This window comes from Lampetra fluviatilis, chromosome 32 (assembly GCF_964198595.1).
Source record: "Lampetra fluviatilis chromosome 32, kcLamFluv1.1, whole genome shotgun sequence".
NCBI classification, from domain to species: Eukaryota; Metazoa; Chordata; class Hyperoartia; order Petromyzontiformes; family Petromyzontidae; genus Lampetra; species Lampetra fluviatilis.
In genome coordinates, this window is record NC_136306.1 from 6,039,958 (window position 1) to 6,062,862 (window position 22,905).

A 22,905-nucleotide genomic window follows, 5' to 3' on the forward strand; every position below is an offset into this window, starting at 1 on the left:
GAGCTCGTGTGCGGGAGCCACGCGTGTTTTTATGAATAGCGAAAGATGGTGAGGTCTCGGGTGGGGGAAAGGGCGGGGGGGGGGCGGTTGTGCTTCATCCAGAAGGGGATAGAGCATGGCTGATGATGATGATATGAATCGTGGAATCGGATGAAGGAAGAGCACGAACAGAGGATGTACACGGACGGTCGCACGGACCACGGGGAGATTGAAGTGAGGAGGAAGATACTCATTTACTCACGGGTGGCAACCCCACACGAAATGAAGCCTCTCGGCGTTTCGTGAAAACCGGCGGCCGAGGCCCCCATCGTGCCACCACCGCCGCCACCACTGCCGACGCCGCCACGGGCCCGTCACACTTCTTTGCGCAGCGCCACCTTGACGGTGGCGAACGCCTTTCCCATGGCCTCGAAGAGCGGGTCGCAGAAGGTGTGCACGCAGAGCGCGTAGATGCGCGACGCGCACTGGATCTCGATCAGGTAGCTCTTGACGCACGGCACCACGGCCCAGATGTGGCAGAAGGTGAGGCACGCGAAGTAGAAGCCCCAGATGAGTGCCAGTGGGACGCCGCACAGCCCCGACAGCAGGCGGTAGCACCAGTACTTGGTGACGGTGAAGGTGGTGAAGCTGGTCTTCCACACGCCGTCGAAGCTGTAGGCGCCCTCGGGCTCGGCGATCACGTCCTCGAACTCCACCTGTGGGGTGGACGGGGCAGACACGACGGGAGGAGCCCGGGTCGGTGTGAATGGATACGCGGGTGGGTGGGTAGGTCGGTGTGCGTCACGTATGGACAGATGGACAAACGTGCAGGCAGGCAGATGACTGGAGGTGTGGACGACTGGGTGGGTTAGATTATGCATATGGATGGATGGAGAAGCAGATGAAGAGCTGAACGGATGGGCGTATAGAGGGATAGACAGAGGAAGGAGCAGATAAAACGATGAATGGACAAACGGACAGATTCATAGATATGTGAACAGTCGGACAAATGAATGAATTGATGGACAGAGAGCTCGTTTAATAGATGAATGAAACACATTTACAAAGAGGACAATTAACGTACGGGTTGACAAATGAACAGAGAGGTGAATAGAAAGATGGACCATCAGATTGACAGGAAGACGAATGAATGGGTGTAGAGTAGATGCATGTACGGACACATTGACGAGGCGCTAATAGCACAAATAAAATTAACTTGGGGTGGGAAAAAAGACATGTGGTGCAAGGAGAAACATTGCAACATTTGTGCTGATAAAACACGACCAATGAGGCAAGGATTGACGCTGCAAGCCAATGTCATAGCTACCGGTGTAACTGCACTGCAGACGTGCACTGGGACCGTGCTACGAAGAAGTTGAACAGGGGTGGGGGGGGGGCATTGGAACTCTTGCAACAGGGCCGATGCCAACCACGCTACGCCACTGTGACCCAAAGACTTGCGTACTTCCATAGAGGCCCATAGACTCACGTATAAACCCACATTCTTACACAGAAGCCCATAGACTCGCATATAGACCCACATCAACGCAGGCCCATAGACTCACATATAGACCCCCAGATTTACACGGAGGCCCATAGACCCACAGATTTACACGCAGGCCCATAGACTTACATATAGACCCACATATTTACACGGGGGCCCATAGACTCGCATATAGACCCACATCAGCGCAGGCCCATAGACTCAGATATAGACCCACAGATTTACACGGAGGCCCATAGACTTACATATAAACCCACAGATTTACACGGGGGCCCATAGACTCACATATAGACCCCCAGATTTACACGGAGGCCCATAGACCCACATATTTACACGGAGGCCCATAGACTTACATATAGACCTTCAAAATTACACGGAGGCCCATAGACTCATGCATAGACCCACAGATTCACACGGAGGCCCATAGACTCACATATAGACAGATTTAATCGGAGGGCCATAGACTCACGTAACGTATAGACGCATATCATTTCATGAACCCATGAACTCGCATTAAAGCCCAATAGAGCCGGTAGGCTAACATAGGGCCCGTAGGCTAACAGAGGAGCTGGTGGTGCAGCTGTCGAGCGTACAGGCAGTGCAGCTGTACCAGTGCCGATGCCAAGCACGCTACGCCACTGGTGCAAGCGTGGTTTGTATTAATTATTACTACTACTACTATGCTTCGATTTTAAGCTTTCGTGACTGCAGGGATTCATCTTCTTGGTTCTTTCAGTAAAGTCACGTAGAATGGAAATAATAAAATAATAAAAATAAAACAGAAAATAATTCTCACGACGTTTCGGCCACAACGCAAGCAGCCGTCCTCAGGTGAAGAACAGGTCTGTCGAGAAGACAGAGAGTCATTCAGACTCTGAGGACGGCTGCTTGCGTTGTGGCCGAAACGTCGTGAGAATTATTTTATTATGTTTAATTTGTATTATTTTATTATTTCCATTCTACGTGACTTTACCGAAAGAACCAAGAAGATACTACTATGCTTAATAGTAATAATAGTAGGTTTTTACCCTTTTAACTGGTACAAAACTGACACCTTTATTCAAGGCATCATGTTTGCAATGACCACAACACAAGTAGTCAAAGTAGGTGTCAGTTTTGTACCAGTTAAAAGGGTAAAAACCTACTATTATATTTTGCCACTGGTAAAAGAGATTTCATAGTGTAAACTACTATGCTTGTTTACTCAGGAAAGCGTCGCTGGATGATCTCATGTCTCTTTGTCAGGAGGGACCTGCCAAATGTACACAGCAGGGAGCAACGTTGCTGTGCGTGATCCCAATTGAGTAATTGGCATGCCGTTTGTTTCAGCATCGGGATATGTTTTTGGCCGATACCATTTATGTGAACCAGAGAACACGGAGGACCCCCCCCACCCCCACCCCCACCCCTTCCAGGAACATACAAAAACGTACGCGGAAAGGAGGCACCCGAGTCGGGAACCGAACCCGGGACTTTCTCACTGTGAGGCACGAGTCGTTTTTTTTTTTTGACCACCGCACCATCCAGGCGCCCGGCTGAGAACCGCTTGACCGTTGCCGCGGTAAATCACGCGAGGAGGTGGCTGGGTCGATGTAATTAATCGAAGAGGGCCCGTTTAAGGGCTGGGAGGTATGAACGGACAGCATTCTTAAAAAAAGTCGCTTGTCTAATGATAGCAAGCGAGCAGAGGAGGAACTACCCACACCCGATTCGCACACACGCGCACGCACGCGCGCGCACATGCGCGTGTGCCAGAATGCAGACTGCCTCCCACACACCCTGCGCCTATTTCTGCACCCGTGCTGCCGCCCACAAAGACAAAGATCCCCCCACTATAGGCTCGGCAGAGTTTTGGGGCAAGTGCTGTTAGCGAGTAGCAACCTATGAAGGTCGGGGACACATTACACGAGGGGGTGGGTGGCCAGCGCCACGCCAATTTGTTGCCCCATTGGAGCAAGGTTTCTGCATTCGCGAATTCGGCATTCGTGAGTGTTTCCAAGAATGTAACCCTCGCGGACAGAGAGGGGTTTACCGTATAAAGGCCAGCACGGCAAACGAGAGGGCGGCACGGCCAACACCACGCCCCCACCGACTTTGCCTACCCAGTGGCAATGTTTACACACCGCACTAGGTACGCATTTGAGGCTGAGTTCACATAGATGAGGCCCAGAACCGGTTCAGATAATCGTCACTGGTGTTGGTGCCTCTGAGCGGGAATCGAGCACGGATCACCGGGTTTGTAGCGCATTACCGCTGCCAACCCCCGTCCAGCCTTCACAGACTTTTGGGGCAAGTGCTGTTGGCGAGAACTTATGAAGGCCGGAACGACGAACGATGGAGGTGGTGTGGCCAACGCTCACGGACAGCTCTTTGAGCTCTGCACAGATAGATTCAATAATCCATTGCTGTGCTGCTATTACCTGGCCACCTCTCAGCCCAAGTCTATGAAACATCTTGCGTTCCTTGGCAGTCTCCCATGCAAACACTAACCAGGCTCAACGCTGCTGAGCTTCTGGAACCCGAGGAGATCTGGCGCAGTTTAGAGGCTGATTTTATTATCGTCAAAGCGCTACGATATTTTATCAATCCTGGAGGGATGATGATGATATTCAGCACCACCACACACTTGATATGAATAATGTGATGATGCTGCTGCATTGGCAGTGGTGCACAAGCACAATGAACAACCCAACACATTCGTCAATAACAACACAGCGCGTTTCCTTCAAAGGGAACATATATAATCATCGACGTTTCGGGCAATGGCCCTTCTTCAGAGCACAAACAACACTGTCCATCGCACGTGATTTATATAAAAAAAAAATGAACTTTGAAGAAGGTACATTGTCTGAAACGTCGCCAAATATATTTTCTTCTCTTTTAAGGCTACAATGTGTTATTAATGAACGTGTTGAGTTTTTGTTGTTGCTATTGTTACACATATAGTTATATATATATATGTCCACAGCTACAAATATTTATACATGATGGGTGCTGTAGTGCATGGATGCCTGGATATCTAGGGGACTTTTTCCCAGTATCAAAACGATGAAACAATAAGAATAGGCTTCACCCTCTCTGGCAATTAAGCAGGAGATGTTAAGATGTTCAAACATCAAACAGACACTGATCGTAAGGCATCACGTCTGCATTAATCATACATGCTTGTGACAAAACATGTAAACTTAACATGCTCTGATATAATATATGGGCATTGTCTTTGAAACTGATTTGCCTATACCAGAGACAGCCTTCTTTATGGCATTGCCTGACCAGTGTTACAACAGAAAATGCCAAAGGCGAACACTACAAACGCAATGCAAGTATCAAAGTATGAATAGCTCGGATTGAAGAGTTATACTGTATCTACGGGGCCTTTTTGCCAGCATCAAAACGATGATAGGATAAGAATCGGCGTCACCATAACAGGCGTTTAAGATGATCAAGCACAAAATAGATAACTACTTGCAAGGCATCAGTTTTAAAATACAACGCAGATATTATCGGCGCATGTTTGTTCGCACGTTTTTGCCACGGGCACGTGCGGTGAATGCCTCGCAAGTGTGTGCCCATTTGGCGTTCGAGCATTCTCAGCGCCTGTTTTATTGCCAGAAAGGGTAACGCATATTCCTGTGACTGTGGACGATGATGATCATGCACAGTGCCACGACCCCCAGCGGGCCATGGGCTCGGCGCTCACGCACGCGCGGACCGCAGCCTCGCCCTGCCCGGACCCCGCGGTTGTAAAACTTAATCCACCCGCCCCGCTGCACCCCACGCCCCCACCTCACCACCCTCATCTCTCATTGTTACAACGTGAAGCCCCCCACGCCGCCCCCCCCCCACCGTTATCCTCAGTTACAGCTCGGCTCAGGCTTGGTCCTGGCTCAAGTGAGTTGGCTCCAAGCCATGTCTAACTCGAGCTGGCTCCAAGCCATGTCTAACTGGAGCTGGCTCCGAGCCATGTCTAACTGGAGCTGGCTCCGAGCCATGTCTAACTCGAGCTGGCTCCAAGCCATGTCTAACTGGAGCTGGCTCTGAGCCATGTCTAACTCGAGCTGGCTCCAAGCCATGTCTAACTGGAGCTGGCTCCGAGCCATGTCTAACTGGAGCTGGCTCCGAGCCATGTCTAACTCGAGCTGGCTCCAAGCCATGTCTAACTGGAGCTGGCTCTGAGCCATGTCTAACTCGAGCTGGCTCCAAGCCATGTCTAACTGGAGCTGGCTCCGAGCCATGTCTAACTGGAGCTGGCTCTGAGCCATGTCTAACTCGAGATGGCTCTGAGCCATGTCTAACTCGAGCTGGCTCTGAGCCATGTCTAACTCGAGCTGGCTCCGAGCCATGTCTAACTCGAGCTGGCTCCGAGCCATGTCTACCTCGAGCTGGCTCCGAACCATGTCTAACTCGAGCTGGCTCCAAGCCATGACTAACTCGAGCTGGCTCCGAGCCATGTCTAACTCGAGCTGGCTCTGAGCCATGTCTAACTCGAGCTGGCCCCAAGCCATGACTAACTCGAGCTGGCTCCGAGCCATGTCTAACTCGAGCTGGCTCCGAGCCATGTCTAACTCGAGCTGGCTCCAAGCCATGTCTACCTCGAGCTGGCCCCAAGCCATGTCTAACTCGAGCTGGCTCCGAGCCATGTCTACCTCGAGCTGGCCCCAAGCCATGTCTAACTCGAGCTGGCTCCGAGCCATGTCTACCTCGAGCTGGCCCCAAGCCATGTCTAACTCGAGCTGGCTCCAAGCCATGTCTACCTCGAGCTGGCTCCAAGCCATGTCTACCTCGAGCTGGCTCCGAGCCATGTCTACCTCGAGCTGGCCCCAAGCCATGTCTACCTCGAGCTGGCTCCAAGCCATGTCTACCTCGAGCTGGCTCCAAGCCATGACTAACTCGAGCTGGCTCCAAGCCATGACTAACTCGAGCTGGCTCCGAGCCATGTCTAACTCGAGCTGGCTCCAAGCCATGTCTAACTCGAGCTGGCTCCGAGCCATGTCTAACTCGAGCTGGCTCCAAGCCATGTCTAACTCGAGCTGGCTCCGAGCCATGTCTAACTCGAGCTGGCTCCAAGCCATGTCTAACTCGAGCTGGCTCCGAGCCATGTCTAACTCGAGCTGGCCCCAAGCCATGTCTAACTCGAGCTGGCTCCGAGCCATGTCTAACTCGAGCTGGCTCCAAGCCATGTCTAACTCGAGCTGGCTCCAAGCCATGTCTAACTCGAGCTGGCTCCAAGCCATGTCTAACTCGAGCTGGCTCTGAGCCATGTCTAACTCGAGCTGGCTCCAAGCCATGTCTAACTCGAGCTGGCTCCGAGCCATGTCTAACTCGAGCTGGCTCCAAGCCATGTCTAACTCGAGCTGGCTCCGAGCCATGTCTAACTTGAGCTGGCTCCGAGCCATGTCTAACTCGAGCTGGCTCCAAGCCATGACTAACTCGAGCTGGCTCCAAGCCATGTCTAACTCGAGCTGGCTCTGAGCCATGTCTAACTCGAGCTGGCTCCAAGCCATGTCTAACTCGAGCTGGCTCCGAGCCATGTCTAACTCGAGCTGGCTCCAAGCCATGTCTAACTCGAGCTGGCTCCGAGCCATGTCTAACTTGAGCTGGCTCTGAGCCATGTCTAACTCGAGATGGCTCCGAGCCATGTCTACCTCGAGCTGACTCCAAGCCATGTCTAACTCGAGCTGGCTCCGAGCCATGTCTAACTCGAGCTGGCTCCAAGTCATGACTAACTCGAGCTGGCTCCGAGCCATGTCTACCTCGAGCTGGCTCCAAGCCATGTCTAACTGGAGCTGGCTCCAAGCCATGTCTAACTGGAGCTGGCTCCAAGCCATGTCTAACTCGAGCTGGCTCCAAGCCATGACTAACTCGAGCTGGCTCCAAGCCATGACTAACTCGAGCTGGCTCCGAGCCATGTCTACCTCGAGCTGGCTCCAAGCCATGTCTAACTCGAGCTGGCTCCGAGCCATGTCTAACTCGAGCTGGCTCCAAGCCATGACTAACTCGAGCTGGCTCCGAGCCATGTCTACCTCGAGCTGGCTCCAAGCCATGTCTAACTCGAGCTGGCTCCGAGCCATGTCTAACTCGAGCTGGCTCCAAGCCATGACTAACTCGAGCTGGCTCCGAGCCATGTCTACCTCGAGCTGGCTCCAAGCCATGTCTAACTGGAGCTGGCTCCAAGCCATGTCTAACTGGAGCTGGCTCCAAGCCATGTCTAACTCGAGCTGGCTCCAAGCCATGTCTAACTGGAGCTGGCTCCAAGCCATGTCTAACTGGAGCTGGCTCCAAGCCATGTCTAACTCGAGCTGGATCCAAGCCATGTCTATCTCGAGCTGGCTCCGAGACGTGCTTTCCTCGAGCCAGCTCTGAGCTATGATTAACTTCACACAGGCAGAAGCTGAAACCCGGATACGAACCCAGGCTCTCTGACCCCTGAGCCACCCTGTCACCTCTTCCATTATTTAAACATTATGTAAACTTTTCCAGGGCTAAATAAAGCGCTTCGGGCACACAGCTGTAGCTTGTGACGCGGTAGGGGGGCAGGGTAGTTGGGGGGGGGGGTATGACCAGGATGAATTGTGTCTCGCCATAGCAATGTGGAATTTCCACTGCTGGCTTCGGGACAAAATAACGACGGACTGAATTCCTGTCCAATCCTCAAAGGAACAAAGAGACAGCTTTAATTAAACTCTACGTACACCGGCTTCATTGTTACGCTGATGATGGCCAGTGGTTAAGACTAGTGACTGAGTGGCAGCAAAGGAGGGATGACCCCATTGTACTTCCACCGTGGAGATGGAGCGATGAAATCGGCTCGTGTGCAGGAGCCAGGTGGATCATTGCATCGCATGGCCGTGAGAGTTGGTGACGGCTTGGAGAGGCCTTCATCCAGCAGTGGATACATCATGGCTCTTGATGATGATTGACAATGGTCGTGATGATGTTGTTGACAATAACTATGATTTAAAAAAAAAACCTCCATGATCATGAAACTAATGATGACGATGATGTTCACAATCATTAAGGTGATGATCGTGATGACAGCTAACAATAATGAGTTTTATATATTTACAGTATGAAGTATGATAGTTATTGAGCACAGGGTCATGAGTCCCAAAACGTCAATAGCCAGCCAAGAACAGCACTGTTACACTTGTAATAGACGAGAGTTAACGCGTACTTAATTTGAGCGAGATAATTGTTATAAAATGGTGAGAACTTGGGAAATAGAGACGAGGACGCGAGGAGGGAATTCAAAAGTGGAAGCAGTGCGAAAGAAGAAGCAGCCAGAGCAGCATTGTGACCTGCAATGTGATGGTGGTGGTGGAACACAGCATGGATGAGTGGACGAGGACAACGACGATGATGATGATGACGATGATGATGAAGATGGCGATGATGATGAGGCTGACAATGATGATGACGATGATGATGATGATGACGATGATGATGACGATGATGATGAAGATGACGATGATCATGACGATCATGATGATGACGATCATGACGATGATGACAATGATGATGAGGATGATGATGATGACGATCATGATTATGATGACAATGATGATGAGGATGACGATAATGACGATCATGATGATGACGATCATGATGACGATGATGATGATAACGACGATGATAACGATGATGATGAACCGTGGTGCGTTCCATCTCAACGCAGGAGGCCACGCTGACAGGTGGCCCGGAATCTATTCTACTCGCTCTATTCACGGCTTCACGCCGTGGCCCCAGGGACTGCTTTGCCGTGACACTGGCTGTTACATATTTTGGGGCTGGCAACGATCGCTTGAACGCTGGCCTATGACAGAGAGATGCTTTCAACGTGCAGCCACGGATTGGATTTCGGCCGTTTAGCTGACGGGAGAATCTGACCGTACGTACAAATCTCACGACGCATTCTATTATATTTTTATTATATTTTTCCCAGGTAAGGCCCAATGAGATGTTTATCTCTTTTTCAGAAGCCATCTGGACCACCAAATGATAGCTCAACTAAGTGGCTTATCGCGTGGCCATTTACAGCTGGCAGATGCTCTAAACGCATGTTTCTAAAATGTGGAGGAATACACCGGAGGACCCGGAGAACAATCCACGCGACCACGGGGAGAACATGCGAACTCCAAGTATACAGGCTATAGGGTCGGGATCGAACCCACGACCTCCTGCATACCAAGTGAGGTAGTTAACATCTCGCCACTGCGGCACCCTATTCTTGCAGGACCAAGAGACACATGGATTGATGATGATGTTATTCAATCACAGTGGCTCAGCACAAACCCAGAAGGCCCAACATTCCAAGCGTCCAGCAACAAGCAGCACAGTGGAAAAACGTAAATGCCTTTCATGAATTGGGAAAGTTTACATGAGTTGTGATGATGATTACAGTGAAAAGATGTAATAATGAGAATTATATTGATGTCAAGGGTGACCTAATGATGACGGTAATGATAATGCCGCTGCTGATGAGAAGTGTTATGGTGGTAATGATAATGACGTAACTTACTTCGCCCAACTCTTATTTCGTATGGCTCATGTAGATGCAGAGTAACGACTACAATTTCACATTCAGGTGGTCAAGCCAGATAACCGCGTCAGGAGCAGCAGAGTATATCGCTGCGATGTCTCCTTCGAGTTTGTGGATCGGGAATTGCGTCATTATATGCGGTACGGTCTCTTCTGGACGACCCACAGTCGCACCCTGGAGAGTTTTTAGTTTTCTATTTGTGCATCAGGTATCTGCATCTGTCATGGTTTGTGCAGTGGATGCGCTTTAGGGTGGACCATGAGCTTCGTGGAAGATCAAACCCAGGGGTCTTCTGCGTTTGGCCTTTCTCAAGGTTCAAATCTAGAACTTTCTCAAGGTGTTTGTTTGCGAGTTATGTTGAGCTCCATCCAGCTCTCCAGGCTCCGTCGGGCTTGAATTCGCATTTATCCCTAAAAGCCTCACCGAGTCTCAATATTTTCCATTTTCCCAAGAGGGTGAAGCTACATAGAGGGGTATCGCTTCATTGGAGGACTGCGGCTTACCCAGAGAAAAACTCACAGATAAGAGGGAGATAACACGTGAGGATGAGCGCGGATAGGATCACAAACCCACTTGCTGTACTGCCATCTACTGACCACCTCCCAGCCCAGCGGATTTCGACGGAGCTTTGCCCTGGACAGCTTAGTGGCCAGCGTGGTGGTGATTAGGAGGGCCACTCAGTATGCAACTGGTTTGGCGAAATTTCAGTTTTTCGGGACCACTCCCTCCTCCCAATTTGTTACTCGAAGTGTTAAAGCCACCAGCTGAGAAACTCACTCAAATCTGTTTATCTATGCCTCTACGCTATGTCTCTGTGTATGAATGTTGATTTTTTTTTCGCACCGTACGTAGCCAGCCGTGCTAATCGACGGTGCCGGGGAAGGAGATCGGAGGTGCGGGTGAAGGAAAAGGAGTGACTGTCACACGTTGTTCAACTCCGTTGAGCAAGCGGTAAATATTGAGGGATTCTCTGTAAACTGGCCGTGGCTTTAGTTTACCTACTCACCCACTTCACTCACCTACCTGCTGACCTACCCAGTAAATCACCGACCCACTCACCTCCCCAGTCACTCACCTATCTACTCAATCACCTACTCATCTACCCACTCGTTCATCTTCTCACTCACCTACTCACATACCCACTCAATTCACCTACTCACTCACCGACTCCTCTATAACCACTCACCTACCCACTCATTCACGGACTCACCTAAACATCTGCTCACCTACCCACTCAATTCACCTAGCACTGGATGGACAAGGCGCTGTATGCACGATTGTTAGTGGTGTAACTGATGCTGCACCGGTGGCTTCGAGGCTTTCGTTTCGTAGCGGAGCCGACCCGCGGACCTCAACAGACGGCAACACCGTCAGGTCAAAGGTCAAACCGAGCATCGAAGGAGGTGCTCACATCACCTCGTCTCATCTTCACAGCTCCGAGCCAGCGGAGGGAATCGAACCTCCACCCTTCCGATGGCGAGCCGCTCGCTCTGTTGCCGAGCCACGCGGCCGGATCTTAAGAATCGGGGGGGGCATGGGGGCGCCGGGGGGAGGGGCTTGGGGGGGGCTGGTGGTGGGGGCGGGGGGGCCGGGGAGGGGCGGTGGGGGGGGCACGTCTGTGCCTACCTCCCACCACCCCGTTTTGCGCAGTTGTATTTTAGGGTTTTGCGTGGCTGGCAGGAAGCTCTCCCGATGCTGCCCATACTTATACAGGGCGCGGAGGACGAGGACCGCTAAAGAAAAAATAAGTCGTGGTCCGTGTGGAAACCGATCCGTGGTTACTGCCTATACATAACAAAACACGCGGCGCCGTCGCCAGCAGTCCCGAGCCTATAGCATACGGCTGACGCGCTCCCGACGATGACGTGCACATCTTAAAGGCCACTTCGATTAAGCCGCGCCAAAGCAACGCTGCAAAGCGATCGCTTTCTTGTCAAGTGTGCACGTGGAGAATTGTCTCACGGACCTATTTGTTTCGGGCCTTTCAGGGTTTGCAGTAATTATGCTGTTTTAAGTGACAGCTACATTTAATATGATGATTTGTTGTTGTTGTTGTTGTTTGCGCAGTCATTGGGAAACCCGTGTAATCACCTCCTGCTTATCCCTGGAGTCAAACCTAGGCTCTCAGCAGTTGCCGGTTCAGGTCTCCAACATGGCAGAGGTCGCAAACGGGTTTTGATTCCTTACCCGTACCTGTACCCGGCCGCACCAGGGTCGCAAATGGGTACCCGTACCCGTACCCGGCCGGGTACAGGTAGCCGTATCCTACCCGTACCCGTACCCTACCCGAAATGAGTGACAAACGGTTACTCACCAGTGACTCACGGCCTACCCGTACCTGGCCGCACCAGGGTCGCAAACGGCTACCCATACCCGTACCCGGCCGGGTACGGGTAGCCGGGTATCGGGTAGGGTACGGGTATCGGGTACCCGGTTGCGACCTCTGCAACATGGCCATTATGAAGCAGCAGAGCCACCCACACAATTAAACGGTTAATGTTCTTAAATTTTCAATAGCTCTATTCGTCAAACGTTGCTCGATTCAAGAAACGCGGTGCACTCGTATCTATCACAGCTTCGATAGTGCTGTTTGTTGCTGACTGTTTGACGTTGTCGGCCTTTTGGACCCTGTGCTCAGCAGCTGAGTTTAAAAAACACAACTCTATTTCATCCATACGAAAGATGTGCTTCGGATGAATTTTTTTAATATTATTTCGGATAATTTATATTATGTAACAATTTAATAAAAGTGACATTACCCGATGCAATGTGTCAATACTTTTGGCGGGAAAAGTGCAGCAGCGACGCAATGTCAACAACATAATTTCCTCTGATGTCGCGATTTCAGATGAGCCAAACAAAAATTAGTGATCATCCTAAATTCCGGATATTATCCAGGCCAGATTTTCAGGATATCGTGAATTAACCTGGGAATTGAGGACACATCCCTATATGCATACATATTGGATATATATACAGTATATCTCATAATAAAAAAACACATGTGCTTGTGGGCAGAGATTCAATTGATACTGAGCACGTATATATACAAATGTAATAAATTACATTTTTAATACTCTAAATGAAATTTATTTTATATAGGTATATCCATGCCAAATTTTAAGGATATCGTGAATTAACCTGGGAATTGGGAACACACCTCAAATGCATATATCATATATTATATATAATATATCTATCCTTTTCAAATCCACCGATCCAGCCACGCAGGCAACGGGCCGCAGGCGCCCTGGGCAGGCGAGGGGGCCAATCTCGGCGAGGCTGCCTCGACAGTGAAGGCCACCATGGGACACAGCCAGGCACCCCACGCGTGCACGCGGCCGGACCCGGTAACCCGATCCGGCCGCATGTACGAGTGCCTGTATAACTCACCCCGCCCGCCCACACCCCCCGCGCCCCCACCCTCCCCCACACCCCCCCTGCCCCTCCCCCCGCCCACACCCCCCCCCGACCCCCCCGTCCACACCCCCCTCGCACCCCCCCCCCCCGCGCGCGCCCCCCCCCCCCACCACCCACGCCCCCCACATATTTTCCTATTTTAGACTCCGCTTTTGGAGCCGATGATGGCTGGATACACACGCGCCGTGCGTGGGGTGGGAGGGGGGGTTCGAGACGGGGGGGGGGGGTCCGGCAGTGAGCGCGTGAGGCCCCCGCTCGACGCGGAAGCTTCGCCGCTCGAGGTTGGTGCCTGGCGGCCGCCCCGGTTAATACTGCGGGGAGGATCGACCGCCCGTAAAATGCACGGGGCGCGCGGCCCGACGTCGAAGTTGTGCCGTGGCGTGGATTCGGCAAAGAGTCGGCCCACGCGTGCACCGCGGCGTCACGAACAAAAATACTGTACTGTACAAACACATTTAACCTGCAAATCGCCCCCTCCCGCCACTGCTGCGAAACTGCCGCCGACTCGAGGCGGCTGTGGAACGTGGCGGTGTTTTGCGAGCGCTTTTGCGCCGTACAAGGATGGCGCCGACGTGAAACGCGCAAATGATTTGGTTTTTTTTTCAGCGACGTCCCGAAACAAATTAAGCACCGAGGACTCCGCTACTGCTGCCGCTGCTGCTGTGAGATGTTTAGCAGAGGTACCTGACGATGCATCGGTTCGTCGATTGAACTCGACTCGGGGCTGTCGCTGTGCAAGCATTCAAATTGTGCGGTTATCGACGGCCCACCACGGGATTGGAGACGACTCCGGGGTAGGCCACGGTTGGCATGAACCACGGACGATCTTGGCTGATCACCACCACCACCACTGTGGCTTATGGCCTGCACCCAGCGTGGCAACGAGCGCATGGTAGGGACCTCCTGGTGGTCTCTCGTGGAGACAGCTACGCCCCGAGCGGTTCGCGCCTCGTGATGACGATGATGATGTTGTTGATGATGATTGTGTACAATGTTATTCAAGGTTTGTAAATATTGTGGCAAAGGGAGGTTGGGGCTGGAGGTTGAGACTAATCACAGAGCGGAAGTCAAAGGAGGGAATGCACCTGAGAGCTCCTCCACCGTGGAGATGGAGCGATGAAATAATCTCGTGTGTCCAGGAGCTGGCAGGTGGATTGTTGCATCTCGTGTGTGTAGGAGCTGCTAGGTAGATAGCGGAAGCTTGGTGAGCCCTTCGTCCAGCAGTGGATAGATCATGGCTGATGGTGATCATGATGATGATGATGTGTGATTGTTACATTTAGTCAAATTGAGCGAACACAACTGTACAAACGAGGCAGAAAATAACGAGGAACGATAGAAAATCGTCACAATGAGGCACAAATAATAGATTCTCAAGTCACATCGTGGCCCATAGATGATGACAATTTCACTGACTTCCGAAGTAGTTAATGCCAAGCATTTAGGCATTTAAAAAATATGTACATGTATGTTTAAAAAAGACATGTCCATGCATGCTTTTCCTCTTGCCCATCGGAGGAAACTGGCGTGCCCGGAGAAGAGCCACGTGGACCAGGAGATGACATTTTGAAATCTTCTGCACAGACAGCCTGTCAGCAACCTCCTTGCGGTGCCATCTTCTGTGTCTACTTCAGTGCACTGCTTGTCTCGGGGTGTTTACCACGGGCTCCATCTTCATATGAGCCACCAACCCCGCCTAGCTTCATGGAATCTAAGGCATATATCGATCATTTTTTTGGTTGTTCTTAGTGATTTGCATACCTTTCCTATACTTTGCACACCGATGGTGTTTTCGTACTGTTTGTTGTTGTAACTTTACGACCCGACCCCGACTGGACATCTGTGAGAAAGAGCTTTATAGCTCATCGGATTCCTCCGGTGTAAATCAAGATTCTGAATTGGGTGGCTCTCATTCCTAGCGTTAGCCCTAAGGCCCGTTGTGGAAATTCCACATTCCTATGGTAGTGCCCAGTCTATCATCAACATGGCCAGTGTTGAAAATGCTAGCATAAAGTGGTTGAGGTCTCACTGGCCAGTGTTGATTTTAGCTACCCTAAAGCAGTGATGATTGGTTGAGTAGCCCCTAACATAGGTAAATAAATGTAAAGCAGAATATCTAGTCTCTTAACTAATTACACAACTCATGTGAAAATTAAAGTAGGCTAATACTGTGTCCCTATTAATAATGTGAATTAAAAGGCAATCAATAATGTTTGGAAATACGCAGGGACGGCATAAAGACGTTGAGAAGAATATTCATACTTTTTAACAGGCCTTTGTCAATCAACTCCACTGCTGGATGAAGGCCTCCCCCACACTGTGTCGGTCATTGGTTGACCATACTTCATCACCCTGGCCAGTGCGGGTTAGTGAGGTGTGGATACAGGACTGGTTCACAGATCACTCACCACTAATATTAGCCATCGCTTGTAATTGAACTCAGGTTTGACGGGTTCACACTGTCACTGCTCGATTGCAGTACTTTTTTTATTTAAAGAAAGACAATAAACCGAAAATCCCTTTGATTTAACCCGAAAATATGGAGATCAAATCAAAATTACCACGCACAATGTAGCACATAATCAGTCAAATAACAAACAAGCTCAGCATATCCGTCAATAACACGCTGGCCCTTCAAGGGAAAAGCAATATCAAATAGGCGACGTTTCGGAACATGGCCTTTTGTCAATGCACATTTTCAAAAATGAGTGCATTCTGACAGTCATAATATTTTTCTCAAAAAATATAACGCAACTTTCGTCAATGCACATTTAAAAAAATAAGTGCATTCTGCCGTCAGTCATAATTTTTTTCTCCAAAAATATAACGCAACTAAAATCCATTAGTTATGCTCACCAGCTGATGTGTGCACACCGTGCATAACAGCGACTCATTTGAGGCCGAGTCAACCTAGGGGAGGCCCAGGACTCGTTAGAGACAATTGCCACTGGCCTTGGTGGCCGTGAGAGCGGGAATCCAACTCGGGTCGGCGGGGTTCGCCGTACGGCACCAATCGACGCAACTTGCGAGTACATCCATGGGTTTACATCGCTTGGGGGCAATTATAATGTATCTGTAGTGGTGGTATTGACGTGCGCCGACTGTGACAGTGATGGATCACGGGGCGGCGCGGGGTGCGGGGTTGGGCACGCGTTGTGGGCGTGGTGTGGACGCGCGCGCCGGGAGTGACAGATGACGGGGCGGCGCGGCGTGGGTGGTGAGGCACGATGAGATGTGGGAAAAGAGGATCGTAGCCAGCGCCCAGCGATTGGTCGAATAAGTGGGTGCTCGCAGCGACGTCCGCAGGTGGGGTATAAAGGGGGACGCGCGAGAGCACTCGGGGAGAGTTACCCAGTTGAAGACCCGAAGACGGAGCTGAAGACCTAGTGCCCCGAGACCCCTAGTCCCGCCGTCCTTGTGGGGACCGGGGCCCTGTGTGGCTCGGAGGCGAGGCTGTGGGACCCGGGGTCCGACGCCCCCGTGGGTCGGGCTGGGGACCCACAGTCGAGACGGATACCCCGGGCAGGGAGTGTCCCGAGTAGCTCAGTGGCGTTAGTCGCCGAGTAGCTAAGTGGATGTTGGTCATCCGAGTAGCTCAGTGGCGTTAGTCGCCGAGTGGCTGGGTGGGTGTTTGTCACCCGGGATACTAGGTGGATGTTGGTCATCCGAGTGGCTCAGTGGGCGTTGGTCGCCAAGTAGCTAGGTGGGTGTTTGTCACCCGAGATACTAAGTGGGTGTTTGTCACCCGAGATACTAAGTGGGTGTTTGTCACCCGAGATACGAAGTAGGTGTTAGTCACCTGTGAACGAGTTTGATAAAATAAAGAGTGTGTTACCCGTGAAGTCGTCTCCCGCCGAGTTACTACATTACATATCTAAGGGCCGGTCGTTTGGGACGGGTGTCAAAGCAAAGGTGAACAAAGCAGAGCCTGGCCACGAGCAGAGCGAAGGGAGCTGTGCACCGGATGCGGGCACTTTTCAAAATCGGTGCACACCGCAGGTTGGAACGTTCTGCCGTGCGAGACGCGGCGAACGCCCCAACTCTTGGTGGGCACCAGCAGCATTCTGCAGTACACAGCGGCAGGGCAGCAGTCGTTAAGGGGGGGAGGGGGTGCAGGTGGGGGGGGGGCGATGCCTGTTTTAGTTTGAGGGGGTCCCTCTATGTATTCGGTTAGTTCGTTCATCCTCTTAATTGCTCATGGGACACGAGTTCCCACCACTTCTTCCTGCCCTGGACCATCTATATACGGTACTAGCTTTACTACCCGGCTTCGCCCGGGACTTGGATTCTTGTCTTGGATTAATACACGGTCTACGCGGAGGGTTGGGGGGGGTGGGGGATGCGTGACGTCCGCAGGCACACTGCGTCACGCTGCCGCATGCAGGTGACATCACAGATGCGACGTCACCGCTTACTTGCCATGCAAAATATATATTCATTATTGCGCCCCCCCCCCGCCCCCCAAAATACAAAAGTATATTTTTATACTTTTTGCATTGTGTACAGTCTGGAAGCTACCCACATGCCAAATTTCAAGTTTGTTGCATGTCGGGAAGTATGCTAAACATTTCGAACAGACACATTCACAAATTTCCATTTCATATATATAGATTATATTATATTAAGTTCCATCCCTTGATTGTTTTGACCACCACCCATGCCCGATGATGCTCAACACTCCACTGCTATTGCGACGATTGCGCTCCTTTGCCCAGGTTAACCTCACTGAGTCTCATGACTCTTTCGTTCAGGAGGGTCCTGCCAAGATATTTTTTTTTGCAGAAGGGGGGAGAGGTGCCGGGGGGTGGGGTGGGGGGGAGAATGCTACGTGTTCTTACAGCTTAGTCATTTATACTTTTACATTGTTCTTATTCACCGTGGGTTATTTCACTCCCAGTGTTTAAATCGTGATGCACGAATTATAAAGAAGCCGAATACGATTGACAAAAACTTAAACGGACAGAAAAACTAGTTTAATTACGGCACACAACTGATGGTAATAGACAGCGAAGCTACAGCTTTAATTGCCAAATTAACCCACGGGATATCTCGCAGCTCTGCTACAGCACTGTGCGCCATAACATTACCATGCTGTATACACAGAGGGCTTAAATTGTCACTCGAAATTTTTTGGAACGCTGCTCGCTAGGCTGGCTTAGAGTAGGAGGGATTATCGGCACAAGGCACTACCACTAGCGTACGCATATCCATAGCGATTACACACTGTATTATTGTATCCTGCATTGCTATAATCCTACCTATACATCTAAATCAGCTCAAGCCTCCCGTACACCACGTGGCTTCCGCGTGGCCACGCCCACTTTGAACCCCTCCGCTCTCCTCGCCGCCTGCAGTGAAAACAGACGCCGCTCCTCCACCTCCTCCTCCTCCATGCGGCAGCAGCAGCAGCGTTGAGGCCCTGATGCAGCCTCTCCCTCCTCCCTCTCCTCATCTCTCCAAACCCTCTACTCTCCTTTCTCCGTTCCTTTCCCATCCTCTTCCTCTATGTCCCATTCCTTCTCTCCCCCCCCCCCCACGCATTGCATCCCTGACTGCTCCCCTTCCCGCTACAAGCGTTGCTCGTCAGGACCAATCAAGGCGAGATGGGTGCTGTGTGCCAACTATATATTTATTTTAAGTAATTTCACGATTTAACTATTGAGTATATTTTTTTTGCTGGGGGAGGGGGGGGGTAAACATTTGACGGTCCCTCCCCCCTCCCGAAAAAAAAAACCCGTGCTGTTAATCCAGCGCTGCACCCCCTGTAAAGTTCAAGTTCACATCCTGCCCACACCTCCACCCGCCATATAGACCCGGCCCCCCCATCCCCACCTCTCTCATCCTCGAGCCCTCACCTTGACCACGTCGTCGTTGATGTGCTTGGGGTCTCGGTCGACCAGGTCGATCTCCTTGGTACGAAAGTCCGGCGGTCCCTTCTTCATCATCTCGTCCTCCCGGGTCAGGGGCTCCATGGGCGAGTCGGCTCGGAGCTTGCTGCCGTAGAAGTCGTCGTCGGCGCTCCGCCTTCGATCGTTGATCCTCGCCGCCGAGTCGAGAAGGATCTGCGCACGCCGGGAGTTGACGGGGCGAGCAAAACGTAGCGAGCGAGTGAGAGGAGTTTAGAGGGTTGAAGCGGGACGCTTAGAGGGAGAGAGAGGGGGAGGGGGAGAGAGGGAGAGGTGTGCGTATGTGGGGAGGGGTGGGGGGGCAATGGGGAGTGAGTGAACGATAAGAGAGAGTGGGAGGGAGGGAGGGTGAGAGAGTCGGAGGGAGGGAGGGAAAGCAGGGGAGAGAGTGAGAGAGAGACTTTTGACTTTTAAACAACTTTTATTGCCGCCAGCAGCAAAAGCACGGGAGGCGATTTCGATATGAAATACATAGTCACTAGCAAACCTAATGAAAATAAACGCTACAAATCCACGCGCTGTGGCGCTAAAAGCACCGCGCACAACACGAAAGAAAAGTCACGTGGTGGTGGTTGTGGTGGTCATCGCGCACCCCACGGCGACGAGCGAGCGCTTCAGAAGGTGAACATGAGAGAGAGAGGACGAGCAATGTGGAGGGATTGAACGGCGTTGATAGAGAGGGAGGGAGCAGGAGCGAGTGAGCGAGATGCGGAGAGGGAGAGAGGGATTGGAAAATCGATGGGGGTGTATGTATGGATGTTGAACTCATTTCGCACCGTGCGTACCCAACCATGCTAATCGGCGGTGCGAGTGAACGAGACGGTGAGAGTGAGAGAGATTGTGCGAAGGAGGGAGGGAGAGGCAGGGCGGAGGGAGTGAGAGAGCGTGAAATCTTTCATTTAAAAAAAGGGGGGGGGGGCACATGAAGCAAAGCATTAAAAAAACCGAAATGATGAACGAAGCAAAGTGCCGACTACACCAAGCATCTTCTTGTTTCCTCTGATCGTAAAAAACAAAAGAGAGAGAGAGAGAGTGAGATGGTAAAAGCAATGGGGGAGCGAGTGAACGAGAGCGAGAGAATTTGCGAGCGCAGACGAGCACTGCAGAGATAAATGCACGGAGGTCATGGGAGCGTTGCGTAAGGAGCGACGAGAGCGGGAGAGATGTATGTATAGTAAATTCTAGATTTGAAGCTTTCGTGACTGCCAGGATTCATACTCTTAGGTTTTTTCGGTAAAGTCACGTAGGTAAAAAATAAAATTAAAATTAATAAAAGTAAAATAAAAAATCACGACGTTTCGGAGGCAACACATGCTTCCATCTTCAGTAAAGATACCTCTTTACTTGATACAGCAATCGTGCTGTGACGGTTCCACCTGAAGACGGAAGCTTGTGTTGCCTCCGAAACGTCGTGATTTTTTATTTTACTTTTATTAATTTTAATTTTATTTTTTACTTACGTGACTCTACCGAAACAAACCTAAGAGTATGTATGTTAAACTTGTGTCGCACCGTACGCATAGTCGAAGATCGAGTGAGCGAGAGAAAAACAGGAGAGAGAGAGAGAGCGAGTTTCGCTCTCCCCGTGTCTCTTTCCTACACAAGACAAGCAATCCACTTCTGCAGAGGGATCCTTCGAACACCCCCCCTCTCTCTCTCTCTCTGTGTCTTCAAGCATCCAGCGGCACGGTCGATTGAGCGGAATAAATGAGCTTCACTTGCTCGTCGGGCCGGTGTGTCGTCCGTGCCTCTGTGGTGCGCATTGACGAAGGAGAGTGCGCTAACTACTGCGCCACCGCTCCCCAAACAGACGCGCGCGCGCACGCCGCTTCGCCTCGACCACACCCCCCACCCTCCCCTTGGCTTTGCTTCTCGGGCCAAACTTAGTCTCATGTCATCCGGCACGCCACTGTGCGCGTCCCTGAGGCTCCGGCTCTGTGTGTGCACGTGTGTGTGTGTGCGCGCGTGTACACGTGCCTGTGTTGTGTGGTGTTGGCCACCCAACCCCTCGTGCGCCGTGTCGGCCTTCATGTGTGCTCGCTAACAGCACTTGCCCCAACAGTCTGTTAAGGCTACACGGGGGATCTTTGTCTGTGTGTGTGCGCGGTGTTGTCTTCCGCGTGCGTGTATGCGTCTCTGTCAAAGACATGTCCACAAACACACATGCTTACGTATGAACGCGTATCTGTATGTAGAGTATAACGTCGCATATCTGACCGTCACATGTGCGTCTTGACCGACCAACCGCCCCACACGCTGTGAAATATTTGCGGCTGATGTAACGATACTTATTTTGTTGTAAGCGTTCACAACTCCGATCGTTCACGTGGAGTCGAACGTGCAACTCTGTGCTCGAATAAGTGTGCTCCATCCTTTTTTGTCCATGCACACGTACAAGCTCATTGAATCTATTCACTGCTGCATGATGACTTTCTTCCCACGCCGTGCAGGTTCGTAGGGGGGGGGTGTTATTTAACCATACTTCACCACTCTGGTCAGTGCTGGTTGATGAAGGCGCTGCCCTCTGCTGGCAACGTAGTAGCGCATTAGCAGCCTATAGCACCTGTTATGCTTTGTGTGTGTGTGTGGGGGGGTCACGCATGCAAGCGCTACCCAGGCTACGACATGCTTAGCTTCCGACATCTGACGAGGTCGAACGCATTCCGAGTGGATTTGGCCACAGGCTGTTCGATTTCATCAACATGCGATATCACAGTCGGCAAGACGCAATGATGGCCAATGCCGCTATTGCCACCGGACTTCAACGCTGCTTTAAATGCGCTAGATCCAGTCGTCGTTGTACAGATGAATAACCTTCAACGTCTTCCCAGACAGTCTCCCACCATCAGTGTCTTGGTATTCTCCTCCCCTTGGGCTGCTCACCTCTGGGTGCCACTCCCCATGGCTGTCTCACTGACCTGCCCTCCTCCACCATCCTGCACACGCGTCCCACCTATCACAACCTTTCCTGATTACATCAGCAGCACTTTCTTTCCACGTGCTATTCCCCAACCTCCAAGTTGCTTACCCTGCCCTTCCATGAAACTCCAAGCATCTACATGAATATAAATGAACAGTGCAAAAATGTACTTTTAAACTTTAATGATTCTTATTTATTCTGTCATCACTTTTGTAGAATTAAGTTGTGGCTATCCTTTAAACACGTTGCTCCGCCGTAGGAATGTGAAATGTTCCGCTGCTCGAAATAAAAATGCGCAGCTCAGCAACGCTGCCACGTTAGGTGGCAAGCATGCTTTCTTGGAGTACATGTAACACAAACAAACACAGATCAAGAATGCCACTACCGTGCTAACCATCACCGATCCAAACTCACGATGGCCCGCGTGCCACGAAGAAGGCCCCCATCCAAGAATGGTCGGACACACTTTTGTTCCTCCACTGTGCACGCGCGTTCTCACACACAACCTGCCGCTACGTTCAACACAATCGTTGCGGCGATGAACACCAACGCGGTCACACCTCTGTGTCGAACACGTCGTCTTCCGATACCCGCTCCTTGGACATGACGATAGTTGGCCGACGATGAGCAGAGGGTG

General features: G+C 51.3%; 1 protein-coding gene across 1 annotated transcript; it reads right to left on the reverse strand.

Moving 5' to 3' along the window:
* Positions 1–353: 353 nt before the first annotated feature.
* On the reverse strand, positions 354–22,905 carry LOC144943825 (caveolin-3-like). The gene is made up of 3 exons (XM_078871673.1): positions 22,829–22,905; positions 19,298–19,504; positions 354–695 (listed from the first exon to the last, which is right to left on the reverse strand). Exons 1-3 carry the CDS (start codon positions 22,871–22,873, stop codon positions 354–356), a joined length of 594 nt encoding a protein of 197 aa, XP_078727799.1. The 5' UTR covers positions 22,874–22,905.

Bases quoted from the DNA above. Each gene is read 5' to 3' on its own strand.
- LOC144943825 (XM_078871673.1), bottom strand. From the start codon at position 22,873: ATGTCCAAGGAGCGGGTATCGGAAGACGACGTGTTCGACACAGAG. The intron at 19,505-22,828 runs GTGTGACCGCGT...CGGCGTGCGCAG, and splicing joins ACGACGTGTTCGACACAGAG to ATCCTTCTCGACTCGGCGGC. The intron at 696-19,297 runs GTGAGGGCTCGA...TCCACCCCACAG, and splicing joins TCAACGACGACGTGGTCAAG to GTGGAGTTCGAGGACGTGAT.